The sequence below is a fragment of the Trichosurus vulpecula genome, chromosome 4 (genome assembly GCF_011100635.1).
Source record: "Trichosurus vulpecula isolate mTriVul1 chromosome 4, mTriVul1.pri, whole genome shotgun sequence".
In the NCBI taxonomy this organism is placed as follows: domain Eukaryota; kingdom Metazoa; phylum Chordata; class Mammalia; order Diprotodontia; family Phalangeridae; genus Trichosurus; species Trichosurus vulpecula.
The window spans coordinates 241149766-241162154 of record NC_050576.1 but is presented as its reverse complement, the minus strand read 5'-3'; the positions used below and the strand labels follow the sequence as shown (position 1 = coordinate 241162154).

The 12389-nt window shown below is 40.1% G+C and overlaps 1 protein-coding gene across 1 annotated transcript in view; it reads left to right on the top strand.

Annotated features, from left to right (window-relative positions):
* The window catches only part of SERPINI2 (serpin family I member 2), a 45047-nt gene that overhangs the window by 26121 nt on the left and 6537 nt on the right, over positions 1–12389 (top strand). The window contains exon 7 of the mRNA XM_036758195.1: positions 9787–9873. Within this exon, the coding sequence (XP_036614090.1) occupies positions 9787–9873 (87 nt within the window). The remainder of the gene's footprint in view (positions 1–9786; positions 9874–12389) is intronic.

The following is a 12389-nucleotide window of genomic DNA, read 5'->3' as shown; positions in this document are numbered from 1 at the left end:
AGAATATAAACAATTTGATATAGGTTATATATGTGCAATCATGCAAAAAGTATTCCTATACATAATATAATAACTCTTAAATAATGAAAAGTGAAACGGCATGACCAAAATGAGTTGAAAGTTAGTATAAAACACTGAGCAAGGTTTTAAAGAAATAAAAATGGAAACCCAATTTGATATCTTTTTCACAAACCTATAACTTATTCATTTATTCCATTTCCTAACATTTATAGGACTAAATTAATATGGTCTTTTATAATCCAAGATACTTATTTTCATATGGAGTCTGGACTCTTCTTGGGTTTGGTCATGATTTGGGACAGTAATCCATTTTAGGGCCAAAAGCAACATCACCTTCTTATGGATGCTGGTGCTCATTGGGTTTTGTTTATTTGTTGTTCTTGCTTTCTTGCTTAGTCAGTAGTTTCTTAGTCTTTCACTATCTATCTTCCCAGTTTCTCCCCTTATCATGTGATAAAAGTCTGGAAAGGAAAACAAACAAACAAATTTCTGATTCTTGGTTTCTTCTTTCTAAGTATTTTATCTAGATGGCAGAAGAAAGGAAGAAAGCAATTATAGTTATAAAAAAGTTTCCCCTAGCTAACAGAATGAAAGCCTCATGCTATCTTTTTTCAATCAAAAAAGAACAATTTTTCAGTCTGCTTCCAAAGGGGATGAAGTATCTCCCTCTGCTAAATTGCTAATTTTGGGGATATTTGCTACTGTTGTTCCTCAAAATTTCTCTGATGTCTCTCCTTTATACCTCTTTAGGAAGAAGTAACATTTATAAACTACTTCAGATATGGACTCCTTTAGTGAGAAAGATTATTTAATTCATTCCAATTTAGCAAATATTTAGTTTCTCATTCCTCAAATAGCTCCTTCTTCACATAAAAATAAGTTAAGGTCAGTTATAACAAAAATATCTTCCCAAGACCCTCCTACTCCATTCGGCCATCATTCCATCTCTTTTCAGCTCTTTACTTCCAAACTTTTGGAAGGAGTAGCACACAATTACTGAGTCTACTGCCTGCTACCTGCTCATTCCTTAATACCTTCCACTCTGGTGTCTGCCTTACAAATTGACTGAAATTGCTCGTCTTATCAGCAAATCTAATCATCTTTTTCAGTTCTTTTTTGCACTGACTTTGCTTAGCATTTGTCTTTGTTGATCATCTCATTTTTCTTTATGCTCTCTCTACCTTTTGCTTCCATGGCTCTGCACTTGAATTGTTGGTTCTCCTTCTCTAAATGGTCCTTCTCTGTCTCTCTCATCAAATCCTCTAAATCCTCTGCCTCTCTCTCCTAGAGATGGAATTGGTTCTCTTCTATTTCTCATTTTCCTTTTATTCATCTCATTCACTCCCAAGGCTTCAATGATCATCCCTAAACAGTTTGCTCCATACCTCCCCAACCCAAATATAGATCTCAAGGCTGGATCTCTCTCCAGAGCTATACTTTGTGGGGTATCTGCAACCAAATATCCCACTACACTCTCAAAGCCATCATGCTTAAAGCTGAATTCTTCATCTTTATCCCCAAACCTCTGTTCTCCCTCTAATTTTTCTATGCTGTTTATGGTACCATTATTCTTCAGATCACACAGGTTGTAGCCTCAGAGTTCTCCTGATATTTTATATAAACTTAACTCTTACACTTAAATTCTGTCTTATATTAGCATTTATGTTGCTTTATTTCAACCACCTCTTTCATCAGAATGTAAACCCTTTGAAGGCAATGTTGGTATCTTTTTACATTTTTTTATCTCGGTACTAAATGAAGTATATTGCCCCTTTATTCAGTCATTTCAGTTGTGTCTGACTCTTCATGACCCCATTTGGGGTTTTCTTGGCAAAGATAGTAGAGTGCTTTCTACTCCAGCTCATTTTACAGATGAGAAAACTGAGGCAACAGGGAAGTGACTTGCCCAGGTTCACAAAACTAGTAAGTGTCTGAGTATGGATTTGAACTCAGGAAGATGAATATTCTTGGTTCCAGGTCTGGTATTCTATCTACTATGCCACCTACCTGCCCTTAGTAGGCACTTAATACATATTTATTAAATTCAATTGACAATACATGTGATAATGAAGAAAGCACTAACCGAAATCAGAGGTCCTAGGTTCAATTCCCATCTCTTATAATTCCTATGTAATTTTGGTCATGTCAATTATCTGCCCCAGGCCTCAGTTTAATATGTAAAATGAGAGGATTTGGACTAGAAAGCCACTGAAGTACTTTCCAGCACCTATGTCTTTGAACCTCTGATCCCATTATGTTTAGAAGAGATTCTCTAAGTAATAATAGAGCTAAAAGCAAATCCCCATCAAGAAAGTATCAATGTCCCCAGTTGTCCCCAGCAGTTTTACTTCTAGTTTCTCTATTCTTTGTCCCAGTTTTAGCTGAAGTCTGGTTTCCAGAGCTGGTGGTGGGCAGTGCCACCATTACAGCTGATCAGCTACATCGGAATGAAAAGCATTTACTAAGTGTTTGCTATGAGCTGAGCATTGGGTGAAACACTGGGGATACAAAAGCAAAAGCAGCCTGGGCTGTCACAACGATGAGTTAAAGGATAAGACAGTCCCCGAGGCCTGCTGACAGACAAGCAGGAAGCCCTGAAGTCCTTTCCCTCATTAATTCCTGACAAAAATCGCTTAAGTATGTAGTCTTGGACTTACATTCTGGAGATTTAGCTCCGAGTTCCACATCACCTCTTTAATCATCTGTGTGGCTATGGACAAATCACTTAACCACCTACAGCTTCACTTTTTTCATCTATAAAATGTGGATGGGGGAATAGAGATGGGAATTTTTATTTCACAGGTACAATGAACTCCCAGAGAAGGAAACTTCCTCCCTTGAGGCAGATTGGCATCCTATATTCCAAGCACTTAAAGTCTTAGAGAGTTGCCTTAAAGGCCTGAGAAGTTACATAATTTACCTGGGGTCACACATGTACATGTCAGAAGTTAAACCAACTGTGGTGTTTGAGGCTTTGAGGCCAACTCTCTATCCATTGTACCTATATCCACCTATATCTGTTTCAACAATCCGGCTAGCAGCTTCTGTGGGGGTGTAAGATCCACCCACATCCAGCACCCAGAAAGCTGCTGGCATGCTGGGAAAGCACAGGTTCTTTTGATCTGCTTTAATAAGGAAAGCAAGGTTGAAGGGATTGACAAGCTTACTTTAATTCAGCACACAGACAGCATTCACTTAGTTCAGGGGAAAAAATCCAGCCCCCTGAACTTCAGAACAAAATACAAACAAATTACAAACATCAACAGACAGACCCAATACAATTCATAGTTACCAACATCTAGGTTCAGCCTGGGAGCTCGGAACAAGGGCTGGCCCAGAGTCACTCGAGCCACCACTGCTGTTAAGAGCTCCAAGGACGAGGAGGCCAACTCCTGGTTTTGTATCTTTTTCAGCGTCAGGGGTGAGTCACACATGAGACTCACCCACATGACCTAAAATTGTCACAAAGAAGCAACTTAAACCCATGTGGTCTAAAAGCCTCTGCTCTCCCAGACATGTAAACTAGGTCCTCCCTGGAGTTAGCCCCACCTTGGGCCCCACCTTAGCTGCCAATCCACACCCACTAAGGTTTTACACCTAATAGGGATTTGGGCCTGGGGCTTAGCACCTAGTAAGACTCAATCGAAGACACTGAATTAATCAAAGGAAACAAAAGCCAAACTCTTCAAGGGCACTTGTTGAACTAAGTGCTAAGCAACCCATTTTGATTACCAACACAATCCTCTGTAGCCACTTCTAGAATTGGAGATAATAATGCCTCTATCATAGGGCTGTTGTGAGGAAAGTGCATTGCAAACCTTGAAACACCATATGAATGGAAACAATTCTACTTGTACTCAACAGAGGTTTCTATGGAGGGCAATTTGGATGAAAATCCCTTGTCCTGTCCCTTCCTTTAGGAGAGGAAGCAGAACTGATTCTCCCAAACCTTACCTACCTCTATGTACAGGGGCCAGACAAAGAGCATGAGTTACTCCTGACATCTCCCCTGCCCCTTCCCTTGCCTCTGGGGTAGAGAATACTCAAAGTTCACTGGCACAAAGAAGAGTATCAGCTTGCAGATAATGAGATTACCACTTAAAGGTTTTAAGTCTGGGCCAAAGGTCTCAGGCTTCTTTTCTGTGTGAACTAGAAAGCTTTCAAGCTTAATACAGTTTGTATATTAAAATTCATTAAATGTTTTGAACCCTCAGGCAGCATTTTAATTGACAAGGCGGAGGGTGGTGTCCTAGGAAGCTGAACTTGGTAGGATCAATTATTCATAGATTTCACCTTCTCACCCATCATATCTTATGTAGTGAAAACACCAACTCATGACAAAATTTAAATTATCTTTATCCAGAAAATGATTGCTAAAAATACAAATGACCAGTAAGCAGTCCATGAGACAAAAAGTATTTCAAGCATGTACTATTCAGTCACCTAGCATTTATTATTAAGTGCCTACTATGTACCAGGCACTATGCTAAGTGCTGGGGATATAAAGAAAGTAGAAAGAAAATAAAAAAAATCCCTCCTCTCAAGGAGCTGACACTCTGATGGAAAAGATGGCATGCACAAAACTATGTGGAAACAAAATGTTATATGGGAAAAATTGGAAGTAGTCTCAGAAGAAGGGTATAAGACTAAGGAAGACTAGGGAAGGCTTCTTGCAGAGAGAAGGACTTTAGCTGAGACTTTAAGGAAGCCAGGGAAGCTAGAAGGAAGAGATGAAGAGTGAGAGAATTCAAGGCATGAAGGATAGTCAGTGAAAATTCATGGAGTTGAGAGATGAAATATCTAGTGCAAGGTTCAACAAGGAAGCAGATGTCACTGGGCAGAGTATATAGATGGCAGTAAGATGTGAGAAGACTGGAAAAGTAGGAAGTGGCAAGTTATTAAAGGCTTTAAAAGCCCAAATTAGATTTAACATTTGATCATCAAGGCAATAGGGGGGTACTAGAGTTTATTGAATGGGGGGTGGTGTGATCGGATTATGTGTCAGATTGAATTGAAAGATGAGTGGTTGAAGGACTGGAGTGGGAAGAGGTTTGAGGCAAGGAGACCAACAATAGTCTCAGAATGAGGTGATAAGGGCCTGAACTAGAATGGTGGCAGTCAGAGGAGAGAAGGGAGCATTTATTAGAATGTTATAAAGTGATTGGATAAACAAAATGAGAGAGAGAGTGAGAGTGAGGAAAAGAGGATGGCATGTAAGGTGTGAGCCCTGATGACTGGGAAAATGGTGGTAGCCTTTACTACCATAGGGGAGGTAGGAAGAGGAGAGGGGCTTAGGAGGGGAATGATGAGTTCAGTCATGTTGAATTTAAGATGTCTATGGGACATTCAGTTTGAAATGTCTGATAGGCAGTGGGAGATGAAGGACTGGAAGTCATAAGAGAGCAAAGACATTGCATGATGAGAGTAATCCAGGTTAAGGTTTAGAATGGCAAGGTCTTTGATAGGGTAAGGGGAAAGAGATTCTAGAGAAGTAGATAGTGTAGAGTTGAACTGGTTCACCAAGGGGTCAAGATAGAGAAAGGAAAAGAATATAGCCAGTGTAGGACTGATTGCTTGGGAAAGAAGTGAAGAGTGGGTTGATTGAAGGTAAAGATGAAGAACAGGGTTTGGTGTTGTAAGCCAGAGGGAGAGATGGAATGCAATAGATTATGATCAGATAAAGGAATGTGAGAGTTCACAAACATGGATACGGAATACTTGTGGGTAAGACCAAGATCAGTGATGTGACTGTCACTGTGTATATCTGCAGTGAGGTAGAGGACTAGATCATGGGAAATGAGTAAGCTGCGTAATTAAGAGCTTAGGACATTTGAGGAAATTCTCTACTATAAGGGCAAGAGTTGGGGAGGAGAGAAAGACTGTGCCAGGCACCAAAGCCAGTGAGGAAGTAAGGAGAGTGTTCTAGATATTTATAGACATCACTTAAAAGAATCTTGATTGGCTTATAAATATCAATTGAATGAACATCAAAGGGTCACCGAGAGAAGGTGGTAGGAGAGTTGGGATGTATGAGTGAAAGGGCACCAAGTCCTAGGAAGGGGAGCCAGGGAAGCTGTGCCATCAGGAGAGAGCATGAAAATGGGGAGAGTGAGAAAAGGAAAGTTTCAGATGAAATTCCATTTGGGCATTCCTGAGATCACAGCTTTGCAGTGATGGAGCTTGCTGGTGGTGGTGGGGCAGGGGAGTGGGAGTAAAGAGGGATGGGATAAAAGAGTCATCAATAAGGGATAGAAAAAGGTGTTTGAACAATTCCAACAGGAGGTTCAGAATCATTGATTTGGGGTGGATATGACAGGTTGGAATTATGTTAACCATTGTGGATTACATTCAGGTAGGTTTCATTATTGCCAAGGGTTCAGCCTCAAGTGGTGTACTCCTTGGGTGTCAGGCAATTCTCTATGTCTGAAAAGCCATGGGGTTACTGTGAAAGGTGGCAAGCTATGTAGAGCTGTAGGTGGCTGGAGAGGGTGCCTGCCTTGGGAGTGGTGGAGTTCTTCTCTACTAATGTGTGCCATTCACTATGCTAAACCCCAAAAAGACATAGAAAAGCAAAAAAAAAAAGCCAGTACGCTCAAGGATCTTACATTCTAAAGAGACAGAATATAAATAACTGACCATGGAAGACATAAAGTAAAAGAGAAATAATCTCATAGGGGAAGGAATTAGAAGCTGGGGGGAATGGAAAAGGCATTCTGATGGAAGTAGAAATTGAGCTGAATCTGAAAGGAAGCCTGGGAACTGGGAGTCAGAGGTGAGGAGAAGAACATTCCAGGCATGAGGAATAGGAGATACAAAGGCCTGACACAGGACATGGAGTTTGGGCTGCAAGGAAGAGCAAGAATATCCAGCTACCTGGATATTAGTGTTTGTGGATGGGAATAAAGTAGAAGATTGAAAACATATGAAGGGGTCAAGTAATCAAGAGCTTTAAATTATAGAGTATTTTATATTGGATCCTAAAGGTAGTAGGAAGCCACTGTGGTTTGTAGAGTATGGGGGTGATTTGAAGAACACTTTAGCAACTGAATGCTGGAAGAATTGAAATAGGGAGAGACTTGGGACAGAGAGACCCATTAAAAGGCTCTTGCTCATAAATCTTTCTATGTATATATGTATGTATGCATGTATGTATATGTATGTGTGTACGTATGTATGTATGTATATATTTACATATGTATTTAATTTGGGGCATTCATTTATGACTTGTTTGATTTCTTTTAATAGTCTAGGTAAGAGATGATAAGGGCCCAAACTAGAGTAAATTGGTGTCTATGAGTAGAGAGAATTGGATATACACAAAAGATGTTGTGAAGTTATGAAATGATAAGATTTGGCAACAGATTTGCTAGATAGGGAAAGTGAAAAAAAGGAATTGAGGAAGATATCAAGGTTGTGAGTCTGAGTAACTAGGAGATATAAGTGTCCTTGATACAGAGGCCAGTTTGGAAGAGGGGAGGGTTTGTGGGGAAAGATAATGAGGTTGATTTAAGATGTCTTTGGGAATCCAGTTTGAGATGTTCAATAGATACTTGGATATCAGGGACTGGCACTGAGAAGAGAGAGAAGTTAGGGCTAGATATGGAGATCTCAGCAAATACCTGTAATTTTCTTAGTGAATTCTGAGGCAGAGTCCTCAGCAGAGAGAGTGGGGAAGGTGCCATAGGAGACTTGAGAAGAGACAAATTGGGGTGGGATAGCTGCTATGGAGAGTAATAGTGAATCAATTTAAAAAGACTGACAGCCCAGTTATGAGCAGATAATAGAAATTTGTAGTAGATCCCGTCAGTTGGTTTGGAGAAACACCTCATAATGAACCATGCCACTCATTGTTTCTGAAGACAAGACAGAAGAAACAGAAAGTGGAGTGAGTCCCATTGTTCCAGCAGTTTCCAGTACATGAAACCCCTGCTGGGTTCTCTTAATGATCTGAGTGACAAGGCATTGAAAGGCTAAGTGCCAATCTCTTTAGTCTCCCAGAAAGTGACCTCTCTCTCTCTCTCTCTCTCTCTCTCTTTCTCTCTCTCTCTCTCTCTCTCTCTTCCCTCCCCCCTATCCTGAAATAATTTTTATTCTTCTTGGACTTAAAGAAATACAACTCCTGGTATCTTGAGTGATTTAGGCCCCCTTACAATTCAGAATATCTAAAAGGATTTCACCTGTTTACAAAATGCAGATTTCTTATACAAACTGAATTTGTCTAGCCACAGACCAATTTGTCAGGCACAGCTTGAGGAATAGGAAGACCTGTTCCTTTTACTTGCTTCAGGCCCATCTGGAGTGAGATGGATACTACATCCATTCAATTGAACTGACGTAGATCTGTACTGCTATTGGTCCTAAGTATGGTGTGTTTTTCGGACCCTCCTAAAACCTGCTTCCTAGTCTGCTCTCTGGAATTTACTTTTATATCCTTCCCAACCTTCCTCTTTCCCCATTCCAAGCTTTCCTTCCTGTGAAGTCACTGGTCCCCCTACAAGTCCTCTCTGACCCATTGTGTTGGTAAGCAAAATGGGCTCCTTAGCACTTAGTTCAACAAGTATCCTTGAAGAGTTTGGCTTTTGTTTGCTTTGAGTAATTCAGTGTATTTCATTGAGTCTTATTAAGTGCTAAGCCCCAGGCCCAAACCCCTATTAGGTGTAAAACCTTAGTGGGTGTGGATTGGCAACTAAGGTGGGACCCAAGATGGGGCTAACTCCAGGGAGGGCCTAGTTTACATGTCTGGGAGAGCAGAGGCTTTTAGACCACGTGGGTTTAAGTTGCTTCTTTGTGACAATTTTAGGTCATGATGCTGAAAAAGATATAAAACCAGGAGTTGGCCTCCTCTTCCTTGGAGCTCTTAACAGCAGTGGTGGCTCGAGTGACTCTGGGCCAGCCCTTGTTCTGAGCTCCCGGGCTGAACCTAGATGTTGGTAACTATGAATCTGTATTTGGTCTGTCTGTTGATGTTTGTAATTTGTTTGTAATTTGCTCTGAAGTTCAGGGTGCTGGCTTTTTCCCCTGAACTAAGTGAATGATATTTGTGTGATGAATTAAAGTAAGCTTGTCAAACCCCTTCATGTAGCTTTCCTTAGTTAAGCAGATCAAAAGAACCTGTGCTTTTGCAGCTTTCTGGGTGCTGGTTGTTGGTGGATCTTGCACCCCCACAGAAGCTGCTAGCCGGATTGTTGAAACACCCATGAGCCCCTGATCCAGGAAAGCACTTCCCTACCCACCCTTAAGTATTTCTACCAGGGCTTCAGGCCATGCCACAAGATCCTTTCAAATATTCCATTGACCATTTTCTGGAGGCTCCCATGCTCCTCCACTGTAGGAAGGTCCCTCATTTCAGACTTTTTTTTTCTTCATTTGTTTGGGTTGGCTTGTTGGAAGCATATTCACTCAATAGGCATTAGAAGTATCAGTCAAATAGCAAAAAAAAAAAAAAAAAAAAAGCCAAATTGATTGATGATCTAAAATGACGCATTTGTTTGAATTAAATAAGGAAAATACAACTATTATTAGACTTAAGTTCAGGATGTCAAAACAGATGTATTCCATTAATAAAATTTTCCATTAAATGGGTCTAGGTATATAATACGCCTCCCGTTTCAAGGCTTATGATCTTTAAAATCAAACAAAAATAACCTTGGTTTCTCTATTCTTTTTCATTGATCATTGAAAAGAAAGAAAAGGAAATACTGTTGGCAGCAATCTACTTGGCAATGTTTCTTGATGATTAAGAATATTCTCCATTTTCTCCTTCAGATTCATCTGACTTGCACGTCTCTCAAATCACACAAAAAATTGCCTTTGTGATAAATGAAGATGGTAGTGAAGCAGCAGCAGCAACTGGTAAGACAGACATTTGCTTAAAAGGAATGATTATCAGAGGTTCGGTTCCCATCCAAGGACGTTATTCCTTCTTTTCCTCTATTTACTCTAATCATGCTACAAGATAATGAAATTGTTGCTATAAGTTGAATGTTCATTGTTCTGCCCAGGGAATAGATTTATTGGTGTGTTAAGGCTCAGATGGGGCAATAGCAGATAGAGCCCTGGGCCTTGAGGCAGGAAGACATGCATTCAAATTCAGCCTCAGTTACTCATTAGTTATGTGATCCAGGGCAAGTCACTTTACTCCTGTCTGCCTCACTTTCCCCATCTGTAAAACAGGGATGATAATAATAGCTCCTACTACCCAAGCTTGTTTTGAGGATCAAATAAAGTACTAATTGTAAAGCAATTAGCACAATACCTGCCACATAGGGCTATGAAAATGTTAGTTGTTGTTGCTTTTAATATTATATATGTAGGCCAGGCAACATGTAAATTGGCATAATAGGGGCTGCCCAGGTGCAGAGAACATAATATATATCAATTCAAGGATTTAAAAATGAAATTAACCAAAAATTATAACTTTTATTGAATTACTAGGAATATGTCTTAGCAAAAATTTATTGATACTGACCTATAATATAGTCAGGTGGTGCAGTAGAAAGAACACTGGACCTGGAGTCAGGAAGCTCTGAATTCAAATCCAGCCTGAGACACTCCCTAGCTGTGTGACCCCGGGTAATTCATTTAATTTCTCTTCTTCACTTTCTTCATCTTTAAAATGGGGGTCATAGTAACACTTATGTCCCAGGGTTGCTGTGAAGATTAAACGAAATAATGTCTGCAAAGTGCTTTGCAAACTTTAAAGTGCTACATACAATTTTTAGGTGTCATCATCTATTATTATTTTATTATTAATTTTCCCAACTTTGATAATTCCACTTTGGTGACTTTTGCCATTTTGCCATTTTGCCATTTCCTTTATCAGAATGATGCTTTCACGCTCCACTTCTCCTAACTAATGATAGTTTATGTAGTGCCTGAGCTTCATATAATTCTGTAATATAGAAAATGTTTTAAACTTTTCTTTAACCCTAGGAGAACTAATTGGGAATTGAAGACAAACTAACTCTAATGAGTCTCTCAGTGATTTATCTTAATATCTAATCATAGAATTTTTCAGTTCCAAACCAGTATTTTCAAGTGCATGCCTTTTTAAAAAAAATCTTTTAATCTGTCTATCTGATAAATGTCTATAAATTAATAGCCACATTGAGAACAGTGCTTTATTAAAATATGTCATTCAGATTAATTTTCAAATGGCATGCAATGTCAAGGAAATGTGTAGGTTAAATGGATTGACCTTAAATCTCTCATCATCATATTGCTATCAGCTGCTCTGCACTGGGGGCTTTAAAAGTTACTCTGTAAGGCAAGGGGGATCACCATAGCCTAGCAGCATAGAATTTGGAAGAGGACTCAGCAGCCACATAATGCCCATTTTTCACAAAAATGGACCTTGTCCATTGGGTGAGAATATGGGGTTGGAGTCAGACTGCATTGCCTTCCCAGATGTACGTATGTATATATGTATGTAAATATGTAGATATAGATATGTAGATAGATGTACACACACACATACACATACATACACATATTTAGAGCTGAAGGGGAGCTTAGAAGACCGTAAGTCCAATCCTCTCATTTCATGAATGAGGGAACTAAGGCTTGAGAAGTTAAGGAACTAGTCTATGTACAAACAACTAGCAAGTATCTGTGAGAGAATTTGAGCCCTGAACTTTCTGACTTTAAGTCAGAAATACACACACACACACACACACACACACACACACACACACACACACACACACAAACACACACACATATATTATATGACTAGAACTTTCTGGGGCAGTTAGGAGGCATAATGGATAGAGCACTGGGCTTAGAATCAGGAAGACCCGTCCTCGTGAGTTCAAATCCATCCTCAGAAAGTTATGAACTGTGTGACCCTGAGCAAGTCACTTAATCCTGTTTGCCTCAGTTTCCTCATCTGTAAAATGACCTGGGGAAGGAAATGGCAAACCACTCCAGTGTCTTTGCCAAGAAAACCCCAGATGGGGTCACAAAGAGTCAGACACGACTGAAATGACTGAATGATAACAACGACAACAAAAGCTTCCTAGAAGGATACAGAGACCAGAGCTGAAGGGAAGGCAGAATGACTGACTTGTCCAACTGAAATTCTGTGGTTCTGCACAGTCCCTTTTCAAGGAATTACAACTGGAAGCAGAACCTGAGAGGGGCAAAGGTCTGACTGCTTTCTTGCCTTTGGTTCCTTTATGGCAGCAGTTCATATGAGGGAGGGCAGCAGATGGGGTCCAGCCCTGATGGTCACAAAACAGTAAAAGCATCAGAGGGAAGCTTCCAGAGAATTCACTGGATTCACTAGGGGGCTGATGGAGAACGTGAAGGTGAATTGTAATGGATAAGAAGAACCTGCTTTGTGCTTATAGAGAAAGATCACTGAGGCT